Source organism: Neoarius graeffei, chromosome 10 (assembly GCF_027579695.1).
Source record: "Neoarius graeffei isolate fNeoGra1 chromosome 10, fNeoGra1.pri, whole genome shotgun sequence".
Taxonomy (NCBI): domain Eukaryota; kingdom Metazoa; phylum Chordata; class Actinopteri; order Siluriformes; family Ariidae; genus Neoarius; species Neoarius graeffei.
Window position 1 is genome coordinate 40158988 of NC_083578.1, and position 21338 is coordinate 40180325.

Genomic DNA, 21338 nt, shown 5'->3' on the forward strand with positions numbered 1-21338 from the left:
AAGAAAATGAATAAAAATAAAAGAATAAGAAAATTATCTTTATTGCTTTTGCCCTTCCCCATTGCTTATCTCTACTGTTTTTTTTGTTTTGTTTTTTCCCCCTATTGCTTTTTCCTTTTCTTCAGGGGCCAAGCTGTCAATCAGCTGGCTTTGGGTGGGCTTTCCTGCCCAAGCTTAATAGTTAATTCCTGCAGACATGAATCCTGCTTTAAGCAGTGTGAATGTAGTCATGGCTTGAATTGGGGAGGGAAGGAGAGGATTTACTTCCTCACTGTGTGGGCTCGCCATTATCTGGCCTTATCCGTTTACAGTTTTCGTCTTTTTTTTTTTTAAATGAAACTCCTATGTTAGTGTTCCATTTCCTTCACATTATTTTTCCATGTAAACTAACCTGAAAATTACTCATTATCTATTTCTTTGGAAATGCCTGGGCAGCGTAGTGTCACCACCTCAGAGCTTTTGCTGGCCCAGGCTGAATTTGAGTCTGATAACCCTCATCTAAACATTTGACATCTTTTTTTTTCTTTTATAAATCAGAACAGGGAATTGATAAGAACCAGAATAAATAGGCAGAATCAGAATTGGGATAGATACAATTAAAAAAAAATACCCAATCCTCTTAAGGTGTCACTTTTATGTTGTGCACTTTCCTCACTCCTAGTGTACATTCGATCCCTGGCCCCAACATACAGTCCTCATTTTTGCATTATCATAGCTCATAAAACACCTGCACACATTCAGTATCTTATAATGGTACAAATGTGTTAAGAGCTGGAATAGAGCTAACATGTGGACCACCTGGTAGGTCCAAAAAACTAATGTGAGAAACACCAGCATACATCATCTTCACGTAACTTCAGAACCTAAACACATTCATCAGTAGCTGCAGATAAGTGAAGACCATCATTTTGAGATATATTGAAGCTGCACTATCGGCGAACTGAAGAAGTAGCTACTTCAATTTTACTTCAAACTTCAAATACTTCAACTACTTCAAAAGTAGTACTAAACATCAGTTTAAAATGTATTTATACTGTATAAGGATTATGTGAAGTCTGTCTGTACCTGTTCTTTAATCTCTTGCAGTTTATTGCTCTGCTCATGGATGTTGTGGAGCAGCTGCAGAGCTTTATCATCCTCCTGAGAGACCTCCATACGAGCCTGCTCCAAACTGCGCTTCAAACTCTACACACAAATCATTCAAATATTCATGATTTAGATAAAATGCCATATGATTTAAAAGTGATGGACTATACATGATCTGTGTAAATATAAACCCACACTGCACTCTGTGATATAGGTGGCCAGGTCCTGCTCCAGGATGCTTCGCTGGGTCTCCGAGGCTTTTAGCTCAACATCCTTCTGCTGGAGGACTGACTCCAAGTCAGACATTGTCCTCTGCACTTTAGAGATCTCCTGCTCCATCAGTATCGGCAAGAATGCATACCACTGCACTAGGAAGCTATAAATATAAAAAGCAGCAGGACTTTTGATTCTGTCAAATTATTTATCAAACTGACAATGTTCTAATCACATCTCATTATACGTATATAAAAGGATTCCATGAATGTAACAACTTGTATTCAGTCTCACTCAAAAGATATTTAAATAAATGGTAAATAATTTGACTCAATAGATTTTACTCCAAAGTGTGTCAGCAAATATTTCAGCAACTCTGCAGAAATTATAATAGCTACCGTCAAATATATTTCTTGCTGCAGCTAAGTTGCTGATAAGGGTTTTTTTCCCCTCTTGTGGGGCTGTTGGTCCTAAAAGAGTGCAGTTCTTGTTCTTACAAAAAAAATGAGTCGATCACCTGAAGGATCCTGAAGACTGGTTTAAAAACCACTACGGTAGATCACCAATCACTGAAAATACTGTATACAATGCCCTCTACGATTATTGGCATACCTTGTAAAGCTTAGTAATTAGGGTTAGGAAAAAAATATCCACCTTTTTGGTGAAGGAGCCTCATGTCACACTGAAAAAAAATTAGAAAAATTCAACCTTTAATTGAAATAAATTTATTCAGAGAAAAACAAATCCCTCTTCAAGACATAATTATTTTCAACAAAAACACACGTGCTACTATTACTGGCACCCTGGAAATTATAGTGACCACAACGTAACTGGGGGCGGCACGGTGTAGTGGTTAGCGCTGTCGCCTCACAGCAAGAAGGTCTGGGTTCGAGCCCCGTGGCCGGCGAGGGCCTTTCTGTGTGGAGTTTGCATGTTCTCCCCATGTCTGCGTGGGTTTCCTCCGGGTGCTCTGGTTTCCCCTACAGTCCAAAGACATGCAGGTTAGGTTAACTGGTGACTCTAAATTGACTGTAGGTGTGAGTGTGAATGGTTGTCTATGTGTCAGCCCTGCAATGACCTGGCGACTTGTCCAGGGTGTACCCCGCCTTTTGCCCGTAGTCAGCTGGGATAGGCTCCAGCTTGCCTGCGACCCTGTAGAACAGGATAAAGCGGCTAGAGATAATGAGATGAGATGAGAGACAATGTAACTGGGGTGGCATGGTGGTGTAGTAGTTAGCACTGTTGCCTCATAGCAAGAAGGTTCTGGGTTTGAGCCCAGTGTCCTACGGGGGCCTTTCTGTGTGGAGTTTGCATGTTCTCCCTGTGTCTGTGTGGGTTTCCTCCGGGTGCTCCCGGTTTCCCCTACAATTCAAAGACATGCAGGTTAGGTTAATTGGTGGCTCTAAATTGACCATAGGTGTGAATGTGGGTGTGAATTGTTGTTTGTCTCTATGTATCAGCCCTGCAATGACCTGGTGACTTGTCCAGGTGTACAGACTCGAGGTTTATTGACTTGACTACAAGAGTGCTCTCAACTTATTTAGATACTAGAAGCATTTAAGGGAATTCTCATTATAATTATAAAAACCATTATTATATACTGCATAACAAAGCATTATTATAATTTTTTTCACATGTCCACAAAGCTAATAAAGGTAGGGGTTTTTTTTTAGGCTGAATTGAAGCTTGAAATTGTATAAATTATTTTAAACATTTGGATAAAAATAAAAAATTAATGACTGTAAATATAGTGCTGATAGAATTAGATTAATTGCAGTGAAATAACCTGAGAAGTAAGATGTGGCTATCCAACAAATGGGATGTCAAACAAACTCCTTTATCCATATTAATAATACAAAGCTAATAAATGTGGTATTTCTCTGTGTTCACTCCAATATAACACACATGATATCAGTCAGAATACTCTCCTTTGTTATGAGACATGAGCAGAAGACACTTGCCATTCGTTGGGATTGAAAGTGAGAGAGAGAGAGAGAGAGAGAGAGAGAGTGTAACCATAAAAGAGGAGATAATTAAAGAATTTTAGCCCTAACTTTATTCCCAACAGATGCGGAAGGATTGTTCTCTAATCCTTCATTTCTTCACAATGTTTTTATTGTTAAATCTACACTGTCAAAGGATGTTGTGCATTGATGCACACCTTTGATGATGGCAATTCTGGTCCATGATTTATTATTACTCATTTTAGGGTTGACTATGCTTAAAATAGACACATGACCTACTGTATGAGTCAACATCTTACATTGTCAGCAAATGTTTTAAATTAATTAATTCATAACTCGTGAATTTCTGAACAAAATGCAGGGGGTTGGGAAAGTTAAGTCAAATTCCAAAAGGGAGGCATGAGTAATATTGTACACACACCCTGAAGAGTTAGTCCAGCACATGTTATTTACAGTTGTGGCCAGAAGTTTACATACAGTGACATGAATGTCATCTTGGATATGAATGTCATGGCAATATTTGGGCTGTCAGTAATCTCTTTGAACTGTTCTTTTTCTGTGGCAGAATGATTGTACAGCATACATCTTTAATTAAAAAAAACACTAGAATTTGGTGCACAAGTTTTCATTTTCTGTGGGTTTTCTGAAATCAACACAGGGTCAAAATTATACATATAAGGTCAAAAATATACAAACAACAAACCTAATATTTAGGTAAAATGTCTCTTCAAAAGATTCACCTTGACCAAACATTTTTGTTTACCATGAACAAGCTTCAGGTAGAATTCTGGTTGGATATTTCACGACTCTTCATGGTAGAATTGGTAGAGCTCAATTAATTTTTTATTTATTTATTTTTCTTGGCATGGACTCGACTTATAAGCAGAGTCCATATATTTTCAATAGGGTTGAAGTCAGGACTTGTTTTAAGCTTAATATTAGCCTGCTTTATCCTCCACAACCAGCTCTGATGCATGTTTGGGTTCATTATTGTGTTGTAACTCCCAAGTCGTGTTCAAGTTTCTGATGGTTTATGCTGAAGAATTCTGAGGTAGTCCTCCTTCTTCATTATTCCATCCACTTTGTGCAATGAACCAGTTCCACTGGCAGCAAAACAGCCTCAGAGCATGATGATCCTACCACCACTACCAGCTGGTACAGTGTCCCTCTGTACATGGTGGTCATTGTGGCCAAACAACTCAATCTTTGTCTCATTTGACCATACAGCTATCCTCCAGAAGGCTTTTTCCATGTGGTCAGCTTCAAACTTTAGTTAAGCTTGAAGGTGTCAATTTTGGAGCAGGGGGTTATTTCTTGGATAGCAACCTCTTAGTCCATGGTGATCTGAACTGTAGACAGTGATCCATCAGCTTCCAGTTCATGGCAGGGCTGTGCCATGGTGGTTCCCAGGTTGTTCCTGACCATCCAAGCCAAATGCCTTTCAGTTGAAGGTGACAGTTTGGGTTTTCTTGAAGCAAAGTGGATTGGCAAAGTGACTACACCTCATAATAACTTGGATACAATTGTTTGAACTGAACTTGGAATTTGCAGTTGTTTAGAAATGGCTCCAAGAGACATTCTGGAGTTGTGCATATCTGAGATCCTCTTTTTCAGATCTACACTGAGCTCCTTGGACTTTCCCATTTTACTGTGTGTTGGTCAATCCAATGAGTGCTGTAAAGAAACCCTTTTTATGAAGCTACCAGCTGTAGTCAATCACGATCACTAACAGGAAGTTAAGAGACCTCGGCCTTGGCAAAATAAGAGACATTTTGGAAGATTCAGCACCTCTGAATTAATAATCTAAGTGAGTGTATGTAAATTTTTGACCATGTATGTATAATTTTGACCCTGTGTTGATTTCAGAAAACCCAAAGAAAATTAAAACTTGTGCACCAAATTCTAGATTTTTTTGTTGTTGTTTTGTTTTAAATTAAATTAAAGATGTATGCTGTAGGGCGGTACAGTGGTGTAGTGGTTAACACTGTTGCCTCACAGCAAGAAGGTCCTGGGTTCAAGCCCAGCAGCCAACAAGGGCCTTTCTGTGTGGAGTTTGCATGTTCTCCCTGTGTCTGTGTGGGTTTCCTCCAGATGTTCCGGTTTCCCCCACAGTCCAAAAACAAGCAGGTTAGGCTAATTGGTGGCTCAAAATTGACCATAGGTGTGAATGCGAGTGTGAATGGTTGGTTATCTCTATATATTAGCCCTGCGATGACCTGGCAACTTGTCCAAGGTGTACCCCACCTCTCGCCCATAGTCAGCTGGGATAGGCTCCAGCTTGTCAGCAACCCTGCACAGGATAAGTGGCTACATATAATGTACAACTATATACACACACACACAGTGGCTGGAGAAACTTGTAGCTTGTGGGACTGATGGTGCATCTGTGATGACAGGGGTTAAGAATGGAGTTGTCACCCAATTGTGCCAGGACAGATTATATGTTTTAGGAATACACTGAATGTCCCACAGGCTAGAGTTGGCCTTCTCAGATGCCATGACCCACATTAGTATGGCTAGGAAAATTGAAGAGTTACTGAGTGGCCTCTACACCTTCTATCGCAAGAGCTGTGTTAATAGAGCAAACTTGAAGAAAGGATTTGAAGAAATAGGGATGAAACATCTTATGCCAACACGGATAGGGGGAACACAGTGGGTGTCACATGTCTTGCAAGCCCTTGACAAATTTTTGAGAGGTTACAAGGAACTTGTGCACCACCTAGACCAGGTAGGCCTATAGTATAGCTTAAGTTAGAATGCCATTGGTAATAATATTTAGCTGGCATATTTAACTATGACATTTGAATTCATATTTCATATCTACAAATGTACTGTAATAATTTGCATAGGCTTAACAGGGCAATAAATAGATAGTTAAAGTGTGCATTAAAATGTTTTAATAGTTGTATTACTCACTTGTATTAAAATGTTTTAAAATGTCAAATCAGATGCAGTCACCTGAAGGAGGTGGGAGTGAAAAACAGCAAGCAAAGGCCAGAGGATTCCTTCATATCATGAAGGATGGAGCAATCCTGAAATTCTCCTACTTCCTCCATGACTTGCTAAGTCAGCTCAGCAGCCTGTCTTTAACCATACAGTGTTCCTCAGTAACTGTGGCTGAAGTGCATGACTGCCTGTCCTCTACCCGTGCCATAATTCTCAAATACAAATCCAGGTAAAATCACCAAATACACTCTTTGACAAGCAGTTATGTTATGCCATGATATTAAGTAACTTGATGTAATTCAATTTGTCCTCTCCTCTTCTTTCTCTTTCATAATGTAGACCTGGACCTAGGCTGAAAACAGTGCTGGGAACAAACCTGTATGAGGGCATCAGTCTGAGGTCATGTGATGATCACTCCCTTCACCAGACCAAAGACCATCTCATAGATCTGCTGTCAGAAACATTGCTCAACAGATTTGAAGATATGAGCCATGGGATCCTGTGTGCCATGCGGATCACTAACTTCTGCTACTGGCCAGAGGTGGACAGAAATGACGGTGAGCTTGTTTTTTTTTTAATGAAAAATGACCAGACTACACAAAACATGACTACAACAAAACTTACTGATGTCATATTTGCCTAGCACATCTTCTACATCTTTTTTCTTGCATCTTGTAGATTTTGGTGATTCTGATATCCAGGAGCTTGTTAAACACTTCAAACCTCTGCTTCAGAGATCTGGAGTGAAGGTGGATGAAATCCTTAACCAGTGGACTATTCTGAAGTCCAGGCTCTACCAGACCCTGGTGTCATACGAAACATCACCTGGCCTGAAATCAATCGCCAGCTTGGCCAATACTGCCCAGATATACTGCATGTGATTGACCTCATCCTTTCCATCCCTGCTTCAACAGCAGATTGTGAATGTGGATTCAGTGCCATGAAGCTGGTAAAAAGTGACTGGCGTGCCAGTCTTAAGAGTCAGACATTGTCTGACCTGCTAACTGTACAGCTATCCTCTGCCCCTACTGGAGACTTTGATCCTGCCCCAGCTATCAACTTATGGCATGCTGGAAGCCTCAGGTCATGAAGACCATTTTTCATGGACCATTCAGACTCATCTGATGATGAATCTAATGAGGACATTTAACGTCTCTCTCTACACATGTTCACACATGCATTACACACACACACACACACAATATTAATAGATAATACATAATATACATAATAATACTTGCATATCAAAACATCAAATGTTTTTCAATGATAAATGTTTTGTATAGTCCACAAGATATTGGAGACCCCTGCGAACCCGGCGGGAGTCCAGCAGGCGGCGCACGGTGAAAACAGTCTGACCCTGGAAGATGCGGGGAGGGGGTTCCTAGGGGCAGGGGCATACGTGGACGTCAGTACGGGCCGCAACAGGGAAACATGGAATGTGGGGTTAATCCTTAGCGTACATGGTAACTGGAGCCGGTAGGAGACAGGGTTAACTCTGCATACAACCTTGAAGGGGCCAATGTAGCGAGGAGCAAGCTTGCGGTTCTCCACCTGCAGCGGAAGGTCCTTGGTGGACAGCCAAACCCGCTGCCCAGGGCGGAAAGTGTGGGCAGGTCTCCTATGGCGGTTGGCCTGAGTCTGGTTGGTACTGGAGGTCTGGATGAGTGTCCTCCTGACCTTGCTCCAGGTCTTGCAACACCGTCTCACGTATTGGTTGACCGAGGGCACCCCAGCGTCCTCCTCCTGGTCCAGGAACAGAGGTGGCTGGAACCCGAATTGGCACTGGAATGGCGACAGCTTGGTGGCCGATGACTGCAGGGTGTTGTGGGCATACTCAGCCCATGGCAGCCAGGTACTCCACGATGTCGGGTTATCCATAGCCAGGCCTCACAGGGTGGTTTCCAGGTCTTGGTTGAGCCTCTCCGTCTGGCCATTGGACTGGGGGAGGAACCCAGAGGAGAGGCTGGCAGTGGCCCCGATGAGCTTGCAGAAGCCGTGCCACACTTGGGAGGAGAACTGGGGCCCCCGGTCAGAGACGATGTCCTGTGGAAGACCAAAGACTCGGAAGATGTGATTAAATAGCAATTTAGCCGTGTCAAGGGCAGAAGGGAGTTTGCACAGTGGTATAAAGCAGCAGGCCTTGGAGAATCTGTCCACAATGACCAAAATGACAGTGTTACCTTGAGACTCAGGGAGACCCGTGATGAAGTTGACTGCCACGTGGGACCAGGGATGCCGGGGAATAGGCAGAGGATGCAGGAGACCCTGGGGACGCTGTCACATGTTTTTGGTTCTGGTGCAGACCTCACAGGAAAGGACGAATGACCTTACTTCCTTCTCCATGTTAGGCCACCAGAAGTGTCTTTTCAGGAAGTCCAGGGTCCTCTGAGCTCCCGGGTGGGCGGTGAGAGGAGAAGAGTGACCCCACTGGAGAACCTTGGCCCAGGCTTGACGAGGGACGTACAGGAGGCCCGGTGGCCCCATCCCAGGATCAGGGTCCCAGCGTTGAGCTTGTCGAACGGTCTCCTCAATACCCCAGCAGACAGGAGCCACAATCCAGGATACAGGGATGATAGGCCCAACTTCACTCTCCCTGTTGTTGGGTGAGAACAGCCTGGAGAGCGCGTCTGGTTTGGTGTTCTTAGAGCCCGGGCGGTATGATAGGGTGAAATTGAAATGGCTGAAAAACAAAGCCCACCTAGCCTGTCGTGGGTTCAGCCTCTTGGCTTGCTGGAGGTACTCCAGGTTCTTATGGTCCGTCCACACCAGGAATGGATGTTGCGCTCCCTCCAGCCAGTGCCTCCACTCCTCAAGGGCTCGTTTAACCGCTAGCAGTTACCGATCCCCCACATCATAGCGGGACTCCGCAGGGCTCAGGCGGTGGGAGAAGTAAGCGCAGGGGTGCAGCTTCCCTTCCGAGCGTTGAGAGAGCACCGCGCCGACACCACTGTCCGAGGCGTCCACCTCCACGATGAATGGTTGGGAGGTGTCCGGGAGAACCAGAATAGGTGCCGTGCAAAAGCGGTGTTTGAGGTCATTAAACGCCTTTTCCGCCTGAGGGGACCAGACATAGGAACCACCAGTCCTTTTGGTGAGGTCCAACATAGGTGCTGCTACGGAGCTGAAGTTCCTGATGAAATTGCGGTAGAAGTTAGCGAATCCTAAGAACCGCTGAACCTCCTTAACGGACTTGGGAGTAGGCCAGTCCCAGACGGCCAGGGTCTTGGCTGGGTCCATTTGGAGTTGCCCCATTCGTACGATAAATCCCAGAAAGGAGACCTCGGGGACATGAAACTAGCATTTCTGGGCTTTAGCAAACAGATTATTCTGTAAAAGTCACTGGAGAACTTGGCGGACATGGTGCCGGTGCTCCTGTAAGGTCTTAGAAAATATCAGGATGTCGTCGAGGTAGACGAAAACGTATTGATTAATCATATCCCTCAAGATGTCGTTGATAAGGGCCTGAAAAACAGCTGGTGCATTGGTGAGTCCGAAGGGCATGACCTGGTACTCGTAGTGCCCTGACGGGGTGTTAAAGGCAGTCTTCCACTCGTCTCCCTGTCGGATACAGACGAGATGGTATGCGTTCCGTAAGTCCAACTTGGTGAAGATGGTGGCGCCTTGGAGCAGGTCGAATGCTGTGGACATCAGCAGAAGGGGATAGCGGTTGCGCACGGTGATCTTGTTCAGGCCCCTATAATCAATACATGGCCGGAGCCCCCCATCCTTCTTGCCGACAAAGAAGAAGCCGGCACCAGTGGGTGAGGTGGAGGGTCGAATGAACCCAGAGGCCAAGGCCTCCTTGATGCACTCCTCCATGGCCTTGCGTTCTGGCTGAGAGAGGGAAAACAGTCTGCCATGAGGAGGGGCAGCCCCAGGGAGCAAGTCGATGGCACAGTCGTAGGCACGGTGCGGAGGGAGAACGGCGGCCCTGCTCTTACTGAAAACTTCCTTGAGATCCCAGTACTCTGTGGGAACTTGAGATAACTCTGTGAGATCGGGAGGCTTAGCAGGAGACACAGGAGAGCTAGAGAGCAGACAAGAGACATTGCAAGCAGGACCCCACTCCACAACCTGGCTAGTGACCCAGTCTATACGAGGGTTGTGGCGGGTAAGCCAAGGAAGACCTAGAATAACTGGGAACTCAGGTGAAGGAATCAGGTGCAGGGATATTTCTTCCTTGTGACCTTGAGACTGGAGGAAGACTGGAGAAGTAACTTGGGTGACTCTTCCATCACCTAACGCTTGGCCATCGAGGGCAGACACAGACAGTGGGACTTCAAGAGGCGCAGTCGGGACATTAATGCTTTGGGCGAAGTGGATATCCATAAAGTTTCCAGCCGGCCCTGAGTCTAACAAGGCTTGACAAGAGTGGACAGACTCACCCCAGGAGATGGAGACCGGGATGTAGATTCCTTGGCCAGGGAGTCCGGGAGAGAGGGTAGGCCCCGTCACAACCCTCCCTCAGCTGGACGGGGCGGTCCTTTTCCCGAGAGCTTGGGACATGATGCTCGGACGTGACCAGGCTTTCCACAATAGATGCAGCACTTGTCCCTCCTTCTGCACTCCCTCTCGGCTACGGAGAGACGAGTACGGCCAACTTGCATGGGCTCTGGACAGTCACTGGAGGAGGTAGACGGGCTCCAGGTAGAGGCAGGGAGGCCGGGGAGGCACAGGACTTGGCGGCGTTCTCTGATCCTGTTGTCAAGGTGAGTAGAATGTGAGATCAGAGTTTCTAGGTCACTTGGGCATCCGATAGAAGCCAGACCGTCTTTGATGGGGTCAGACAGACCATGGTGGAAGGCTGACACCAGGGCAGTCTTGTTCCATCCACTTACTGCTGTGAGGGTCCGGAACGAGATGGCATAGTCTGCAATGCTTCCCTCCTGTCGGACAGACATGAGCTTCCTGGCTGCATCTTTACTGATGTCTGCCTGATCGAAGACCCAAAGCATCTCCTCCGTAAATAGCTTGAAGTCAGAACACTCGGGTCCCTGTCTTTGCCAGATGGCCATTGCCCAAGCTCGTGCCTTACCAGCTAACAAGGTTATCACAAAGGCAATCTTGCGGCGATCCGTAGTGTAGGTGGTAGGCTGGAGCTCAAAGGTGAGTTGGCACTGGGTAAGGAACTCCCGGCACTCACCGTGCTTGCCGTCATACCTCTGTGGTGCAGGAAGGCTGGGTTTGCGAGATGAAGGAGACAGCGTGGCGGGAGGCACTGGAGCAGGAGCAGGAGCCAGATCAGGATGAGGAGATGCAGGCAGAGGTGTCAGCTGTGCCAGGGTTTTCCCAATTTGCTGAAGCAGTACCTCGTGGCGAGCAAGGGCCTCACGTTGGCTGGTGAGCGTGTCAAAGCTGCCATAATTCCCTGAAGGTTGGCCGGGTAGACAGTTGAAGCAGCCTCTGCTGAGTCGGTCATGACGGAGTCTTTCTGTTAGGGTTTTGCTGGGATTCGAACCTGGTTCGCTGGTGTCTTGGCCACCAAGGGGATGACTCAAATGCAGAGGCATCAGGCGGAAGTAGAAAAAGTATCAAAAGGTTTATTTACAATATATACAGTCCAAAAGAAATAATCCAAAATGCTCAGAAGATGAAGGGAAAAATAAGAAATATCCAAAGTACAAAAGTCAAAACAAAAGCCAAAAAACCAGAAAAGGCAAAAATGCCAACGCTCAGAAGATCCAAAAAACAGTAAATACTAGGTCCAAAAAGTCCATAAAAGAAAAGCAAAGTGCAAAACCAAAAAGACAAAGGCAAGGAACATGGTACAGAGGAAACTGGAGCTAAACATAACAGCACAAAGACTCCGTGACAAGAGGACTGAACTCAGGGGTATAAATACACAAACTAATTAAGGACAGGGCGGGGCAGGAAACAGGCAATAAGACAAAAACAAAACACAGAACACAGTGGTGACCTCTAGAGGCCAAAACAAACATGACCAAAAAAGGAAATAACAGCGGCCTCTAGAGGCCAGAACAGTCCCAGTCCTAACAATGATATTATGTACCGTAGATGATGTGATCCACAAATTCTTTGCAATTTTACATTGAGGAACGTTATTCTTAAATTGTTGCACTGTTTGCCCACGCAGTCTTTCACAGAGCGGTGAACCCCTCCCCATCTTTACTTCTGAGAGACTCTGTCTCTCTGGGATGCTCTTTTTATACCCAATCATCTTACTAACCTGTTGCCAATTAACCAAATTATTTTTTTTGAGCATTACACAACTTTTTCAGTCTTTTGTTACCCCATCCCAACTTTTCTGAAACGTGTTGCTGGCATCAAATTCAAAATGAGCATATATTTTTCAAAGAACAACAAAATTTCTCAGTTTCAACATTGGATATGTTGTCTTCATACTATTTTCAATGAAATGTAGGGCTTCCATGATTTGCAAATCTTCACATTCTGTTTTTATTTGTTTTATACAGTGTCCCAACAATTTGGAATTGAGATTGTAATATATATATATATATATATATATATATATATATATATACATCTCCTTCTCACCCCCAGCGGGGGGTGGGGGGGTGGTATCCATGTCATCCTCAAGCTCCTTACCAGAGGCCTGGGAGTTTGAGGGTTCTGTGCAGTATCTTCGATGTTCCCAGGACTGCGCTCTTCTGGACTGAGGCTTCAGATGTTGTTCCTGGGATTTGCTGGAGCCACTCTCCCAGATTGGGGGTTACTGCCCCAAGTGCCCCCACTACCATGGGGACCATGCAACCCTTGACCTTCCACATCTGTTCCAGCTGCTCTTTCAACCCTTGATACTTCTCAAGTTTCTCATGTTCCTTCTTCCTGATGTTGGCATCAGCTGGGATCGCCACATCTATCACCACCACCCTCTTCTGCTCTTTGTCCACCACCACTATGTCCGGTTGGTTAGCCAGGATCTGTTTGTCAGTCTGGAAGCTGAAGTCCCACAGAACCTTGGCCCTGTTGTTCTCAGCCACCTTCTGTGGTATGGCCCATTGGGACTTGGGTACTTCTATTCCATACTGGTTGCAGATGTTCCTGTATACTATCCCAGCCACTTGGTTGTGCCTCTCCATGTATGCTGATCCAGCTAGCATCTTACACCCTGCTACTATGTGCTGGACTGTTTCAGGGGCTTCTTTGTCTGCATCTTGGGTCTGATCTACTCTAGTAGATCCTGGCCTCTATGGCTCTTGTGCTTATGGCCTGTTCTTGTGCTGCCATGATTAGTGCCTCTGTGCTGTCTGTCAGTCCTGCATTATCCAGCCACTGGTAGGATTTCTTGATATCAGCCACTTCCTCTATCTGACGGTGGTACATGCCATGTAGGGGTTTGTCCCTCCAGGTTGTCTGTTCCTCCTCCTCCTCTGCACTCTCATCAGGGTTCTGCTGCCTGAGACATTCACTTAGCAGTTCATCCTTTGGGGCCATCTTTCTGATGTATTCTCGGATATTCTCGGATTTTATATATATACACATATATAATATATATACATACATTTTATAGATATATATATACAGTGGTGCTTGAAAGTTTGTGAACCCTTTAGAATTTTCTCTATTTCTGCATAAATATGGCCTTAAACATCATCAGATTTTCACACAAGTCCTAAAAGTTGATAAAGAGAACCCAGTTAAACAAATGAGACAAAAATATTATACTTGGTCATTTATTTATTGAGGAAAATGATCCAATATTACATATCTGTGAGTGGCAAAAGTATGTGAACATTTGCTTTCAGTATCTGGTGTGACCCCCTTGTGCAGCAATAACTGCAGCTAAACGTTTGTGGTAACTGTTGATCAGTCCTGCACACCAGCTTGGAGGAATTTTAGCCCGTTCCTCTGTACAGAACAGCTTCAACTCTGGGATGTTGGTGGGTTTCCTCACATGAACTGCTCGCTTCAGGTCCTTCCACAACATTTCGATTGGATTAAGGTCAGGACTTTGACTAGGCCATTCCAAAACATTAACTTTATCCCTCTTTAACCATTCTTTGGTAGAACTACTTGTGTGCTTAGGGTTGTTGTCTTGTTGCATGACCCACCTTCTCTTGAGAGTCACTTCATGGACAGATGTCCTGACATTTTCCTTTAGAATTCGCTGGTATAATTCAGAATTAATTGTTCCATCAATGATGGCAAGCCGTCCTGGCTCAGATGCAGCAAAACAGGCCCAAACCATGATACTGCCACCATCATGTTTCACAGATGGGATAAGGTTCTTATGCTAGAATGCAGTGCTTTCCTTTCTCCAAACATAACACTTCTCATCTAAACCAAAAAGTTCTATTTTGGTCTCATCCGTCCACAAAACATTTTTCCAATAACCTTCTGGCTTGTCCACGTGATCTTTTGCAAACTGCAGATGAGCAGCAATGTTCTTTTTTGAGAGCAGTGGCTTTCCCCTTGCAACCCTGCCATGTACACCATTGTTGTTTAGTGTTCTCCTGATGGTGGACTCATGAACATTAACATTAGCCAATGTGAGAGAGGCCTTCAGTTGCTTAGAAGTTACCCTGGGGTCTTTTGTGACCTCGACGACTATTACACGCCTTGCTCTTGGAGTGATCTTTGCTGGTCGACCACTCCTGGGGAGGGTAACAATGGTCTTGAATTTCCTCCATTTGTACACAATCTCTCTGACTGTAGATTGGTGGAGTCCAAACTCTTTAGAGATGGTTTTGTAAACTTTTCCAGCCTGATGAGCATCAACAACACTTTTTCTGAGGTCCTCAGAAATCTCCTTTGTTCATGCCATGATACACTTCCACAAACATGTGTTGTGAAGATCAGACTTTGATAGATCCCTGTTCTTTAAATAAAACAGGCTGCCCACTCACACCTGATTGTCATCCCATTGATTGAAAACACCTGACTCTAATTTCACCTTCAAATTTACTGCTAATCCTAGAGGTTCACATACTTTTGCCACTCACAGATATGTAATATTGGATCATTTTCCTCAATAAATAAATGACCAAGTATAATATTTTTGTCTCATTTGTTTAACTGGGTTCTCTTTATCTACTTTTAGGACTTGTGTGAAAATCTGATGATGTTTTAGGTCATATTTATGCAGAAATAGAAAAAATTCTAAAGGGTTCACAAACTTTCAAGCACCACTGTATATTATATATATATATATATATATATATATATATATATATATATATACTGGGTGTGATTTGCTGGGGGGGATGGTGGGGATCATCCCCCCCTCTGGTTTTTATCTCTGCTGAAAAAAAATCCTCGGGGACAACCCCGTCAATAAAACAAACAAACAAATAAACAAACAAAATTTGATATGACAGGCATGTTGTGACACAGTTTTCTATGGTCTACATTGCACCCACTTTCAAAATGACCCGAAGTGGCAGCTTTGATGTTCACAAACGTCCCCAGCAAATATATAAATTGTAGATAATAACAATATCCAGAGTGTGAACGTGGATTTAGCGCCATGAATCACATCCTTACTGATGAGCGCAACAGAATGAATGTATCCACACTGAACAGCCTTCTTTTCCTCGCTGTCAATGGGCCAGACGTGTGTTCCTTCCCTGCTGAGAAATTCGCAGAAATGTGGATTAAAGAAGGGCGAAACGCAGCGGATAGCGCACCGACGGTAAAGCAGAAAAGGCCACATGAACTGCGCCATCAGAGCAAACTGTTCATTTAGTATTCATGTATTTTAGTGATTTCCGAGTCACTGTCCATTTAATCTGGAGGGAGAGAAACATCACAGCAATGCGACAAGCAATGCGTACTTTGTTGTGTGTTAGTGTTCGTGTATTTAGTCAGAGAGATAGGAAGATGAATTTACTATCTCTGGTTTAGTGTTCATTTTCATTTAGTGTTATTCATTTGATATCATCGGATGTTATTGAGCTGTTAGCCTATTGTTACCTTAATTTTGTGATGTTTCATGATTAAAAAAAAAAAAACATCCCCCCTTCTGGCTTTTTGACAAATCGCACCCTGTATATATATATATATATATATATATATATATATATATATATATATATATACACACACACACACACACACACACACACTACTGTGCAAAAGTCTTAGGAACACTATTTTTTTCAGACAAACTTTGTTATAGATTTCTATTTTATGACTTCTACATTATCGAGTCAAAAGAGAAACATTTTAGAGTTCCAAATGCACATTTTCCAACACAAAATTAAATGTTACAGGGAAAAAAATGTTTGTATCTGAGCAGCATATTACAAAAGAGACCACTTTTCAGATTAAATAAGAAAACATTTATTTTTTATTTTATTTTATTTAACCAGGTTTGTCCCATTGAGATCATGATCTCTTTTACAAGGGAGACCTGGCCAAGAATGGCAGTACATGACGTTCCATCACATCATCACAACAAGCACAACAAAACATCATCACATCGCCACATCAACACAAACAAAAACATAATTACATCGTCACATCAAAACAGACAAAACCTGAAATTCAAAATCAAAACTAGTAAATTTACAAGGTTTAGTCAGATATTTGCTCTCCAATAAAACATTTGCAAGTGAAGGCTACTGGGTTTTGTTGCAAAATTAAGAAGCAAGTGCAAGTGTCAAAGTGTCCAGAAGAAATGTAGCTGGTTCTACAAGATGCCCAGTAAAATCTACAGCTCATTTCTTTATAAAATTGCACTAATTGTCCCTGAGAATATATAGGGTTTTTTTAAGCAAAGGGATGTCTCACACAAAATACTGACTTTCTTTCATTTATGATGGCTTACTTCTGTTTATAGTATTTTTTTAAGGTTGAAACATTTCATTTAATTATTATTTAAGACATTTTTGGTTGACAGTATTTCTTTACATTCTATCTATCTATCTATCTATCTATCTATCTATCTATCTATCTATCTATCTACCTACCTACAGCAGTGCTTGAAAGTTTGTGAAACCTTTAGAATTTTCTATATTTCTGCATAAATATGACCTAAAACATCATCAGATTTTCACACAAGTCCTAAAAGTAGATAAAAGAGAACCCAGTTAAAAAAAATGAGACAAAAATATTTGTTAAGGGTAGTGAGATGTGGTGAGTTAGGATCCAATAGCAGAACACAAACCAGAAAATCCAATGAATAAAAAATTATTTAATTAAAGACCAAAAAGAGTCAATGAACAAAAATAGCAAAAATAATCCAGACAACGAGGTAGACAAAGACAAAGTGCTAATATGAAAAAACATGAAAAATAGTTCTGACAAAAACTGGAGACAAAAAAATGTAGTGCAAAAAACATGAAAAACTGACAAAACATGAGTATAAAAAACTGTGGCTAAGACTAGGCAAAACAGAGAGCAAAAATCCAGGAAGCAAAAAATGGCACAGAGATGACATGAGAAACATACAAGACATTCTGGCAAAGTCCCCTTCTGAGAACAGCCTATTTATACACAGCAGAGCAGACCAGGAAGTGAATGCCGGCAAGATGGAAGTCCCGTCCCAGATCCGGATTGCGCTGAACTGGGAGATAGTAAATTGACTGGAAACCAGAGGTTTAAGCTGTGATACATAAAAGGTGGGGTGAACACGTCGCATGGTGAGTGGTGATGCCAGTCTAACAGAACATGGGTTGATTACCTTCTTGATGAGGAAGGGTCCAAGAAACCAGGGTGCCAGCTTGCGAGAGATGGCCCTAAGTGGCAGGTGGCATGTAGAGAGCATAACTCATTGACCCACTCGGTAGGTGGGTGCCTTGGAGCAACGTTTGTCGGCCTGTTCTTGGATGCGAGGGTGGAGCGAATGAGTCTTCTCCAGGCCAATGCCCACGTTCTCCTGCAGTGGTGTATAAAGGCCTGGGTTGATGGGAAGGCGACCTCCTCCTCCTGGCTGGGGAACAGTGGTGGTTGGCACCCTAGTGAGCACTGGAATGGAGAGAGACCTGTGGCAGAGGAAGGGAGAGTGTTATGTGCTTATTTGATCCAAGGTAGGTACTTGCTCCAAGAACTGGCATCCCTGGATGCCATGCACCTGAGTGCAACCTCCAAAGCCTGGTTAGCCCGTTCTGCCTGGCCGTTGGTCTGTGGGTGGAAGCCTGAGGAGAGACTACAGGTGGCCCCGATGAGTTTGCAGAAGGCTCTCCAGAATTGTGCAGTGAACTGAGGACCCCAGTCAGAAACTATGTTGGTAGGCAGACCATGTAGGCAGAAAATGTGGTGGATGAGTAGTTCTGTGGTCTCTTTGGCTGAGGGGAGCTTGGGCAGATGAATGAAATGGACGGTCTTAGAAAAATGGTCAATGACAGTGAGGATGCATGTATCGCCACCAGAGTTGGGGAGTCACTTTTGGTAGGTACTGACTACTGCATACCAGGAACACCCCACAAGCTGGGCCATTTTGGAGATGCTCAGACCCAGTCATCTAGCATCACAATTTGGCCCTTGTCAGAGTCACTCAGATCCTTATGCTTGCCCATTTTTCCAACTTCCAACACATCAACTTTCCCACTGACTGTTCTCTTGCTGGCCAGTATATCCCACCCCTTGACAGGTGTCATTGTAATGAGATAATCAGTTTTGCTCACGGGCAGCATGGTGGTGTAGTGGTTAGCACTGTCGCCTCACAGCAAGAAGGTCCGGGTTCGAGCCCTGTGGCCGGCGAGGGCCTTTCTGTGCGGAGTTTGCATGTTCTCCCCGTGTCCACGTGGGTTTCCTCCGGGTGCTCCGGTTTCCCCCACAGTCCAAAGACATGCAGGTTAGGTTAACTGGTGACTCTAAATTGACCATAGGTGTGAATGTGAGTATGAATGGTTGTCTGTGTCTATGTGTCAGCCCTGTGATGACCTGGCAACTTGTCCAGGGTGTACCCCGCCTTTCGCCCGTAGTCAGCTGGGATAGGCTCCGGCTTGCCTGCGACCCTGTAGAAGGATAAAGCGGCTAAAGATAATGAGATGAGATGAGACAACCAAGGTCATATAGACCTCCCCAATGACTAAGACCCCACTGGCACTGTTAATGCATGCCACTGTCACTGATTCCATATGGATTCCTCACATTACACCTAACACCATTGGACATGTCTGCCTAACACAATCAGAGCCATAATGGGCTGTGACAAGTCCCACTGGCACCATTAATGTATGCTCAGTTCCACTGGTTCCATATGGATTTCTCCCCATAAATACAGTACCAGTCAAAGGTTTGGACACACCTTCTAATTCATAGTTTTTTTCTGTATTTTGACTATTTTCTATATTGTAGAACAATAGTCAAGACATCAAAACTATGAAATAATAAATGGAAAATTTATGAAATTATGTCATAAACAAAAAAGTGTTAAAAAGTGAAATATGTTTCATATTTTAGATTCTTCAAGTAGCCACAATTTACCCTAATGACAGCTTTTCAGACTATTGCCATTATCTTAACCAGCTTCATGAGGTAGTCATCTGGAATTCTTTTCAATTAACAGTTCTTGTGGCAGTGGGGGCACGGTTGAGCACCAGTCTGAGAATGGAGTGCAAGGCCATGTAAGGTGAGTGGCAAAGCGATCACACCCATGTCCAACTAATGGTGTGTGTGTGTGCGCACGTGAGTGTCCCTTGCAGAGACAGTGGAGGACTAATAAGGATGGAGGAAGCAGAGAGGAAGAGATCTCTGCGGAGCAGAATCATGTGTGCATGTGTGTACATGTATGAAGTGAGCTGAAAAGCTTAAATAAAATTGCCCTAGCATTTAACATGCCTGTCCCAGTGCTTCAGTGTCCCACCACCCCTAATGAAAGTATTACACTAGTGCTGAAACCTTGGACACTGAAGAGAACTGCTGACATGGAGTTCTCACAATTTATGGAGCTCATCCATGCCCTCACTGCTGCCCAACAGAACCAGCACCAGACACTAGCTGCCCTGCACAACAAAAAGGAGCAACACTTTGAACCACTGCTGCAGGCCCAGCACGAGGATTGCCAGGCGTTCTGCTCGCATCAGCAAGTACCCCAGCTGCTGGGTCAGTGGGGTTCCCGGCATCATACTGCTGAAGATGGGTCCTCACGACAATCTGGAGGCATTCCTTGTGCTCTTTGAGCAAGCCAAGGAGGTGTGGGCTGTCATGGATTTAAGGGGGGGGGGCGCACCCAGTGTGTGCCTCCCCATCCAAAAAAATAAAAAAGTTTCAGTACTGCAGATACCGAGATATGCCCACCATTTTTATTTAATTTATAAGGCATAAAAAATAAACAAAATAAATCATTAATGTGGGATTGAGCTGAAGAATTTATGGTATAAATTTATATTTAATAGTGGTCCGAGCTTAGGGTTTTTTTGCTCATGACACGAATACAGTGAAAAGCAAGCTGGGCGAGTCCTGTTGGATTTTAACAGGGTGCAGGAACTTTGTGCATCTGCATAATAACAGTGTGGACTGGCATAATAAGGCTGGACTGGCATACATTGACCGGTAATTTTCACATTTGTCCATCTGTATTTCAAAAGCATCAGACCAGATGGCCAATAAAAAATAACTCACATGTGTCTGTCTGTATTTCAAAAGCATCAAATCGGATGGCCCATGAAAAATTGTAAAGATATGGGTCTAATCTACTTCTACTTTTCTTCTAAATGTTACACTGGGTGAATACATCATGTCATAACATGGCCTGTGATTGGCCGATCGCGAACACTCTCGATGAATGACCAGTCGCCTCTCATCAGCGAGCAGGAGCACATTCTGGCATGACAACATGTGACACTGTTATGAGCTGGGTAGGTATACCGCTCCCCTCCTAGAACTGCCACCTTATTGTGATGGAGGGGTTTGTGTGCTTGAATGATCCTAGGAGCTATGTTGTCGGGGGCATTACGTCCCTGTTAGGGTCTCCCAAGGCAGACAGGTCCTAGGTGACAGGCCAGACCAAGATCAGTTCATCAAAACCCCTTATGAAGAATAATCAATCAAGGACCGTGACGTCGCCTGGTATGGCGCAGCCGGGGCCCCACCCTGTTGCCAGGCCTGGGGTTGGGGCTCATATACGAGCGCTTGGTGGCCGGGCCTTTGCCCACGGGGCCCGGCCGGGCTCAGCCCGAAGTGGTGACATGGGCCCGATCTCCTGTGGGTTCACCACCCACAGAGGTAACCGTAAGGGGCTGGTGCAGTGTGGATTGG

At 44.2% G+C, this 21338-nt stretch overlaps 1 protein-coding gene across 1 annotated transcript in view; it reads right to left on the bottom strand.

Annotated features, from left to right (window-relative positions):
* LOC132893060 (citron Rho-interacting kinase) overlaps positions 1-21338 on the bottom strand; it is a 450073-nt gene that overhangs the window by 387951 nt on the left and 40784 nt on the right. Inside the window, exons 3-4 of the mRNA XM_060931786.1 lie at positions 1282-1462; positions 1066-1185 (exon numbers count right to left, since the gene is read on the bottom strand). Coding sequence (XP_060787769.1) covers positions 1066-1185; positions 1282-1425 — 264 coding nt within the window. The 5' untranslated portion in view covers positions 1426-1462. The remainder of the gene's footprint in view (positions 1-1065; positions 1186-1281; positions 1463-21338) is intronic.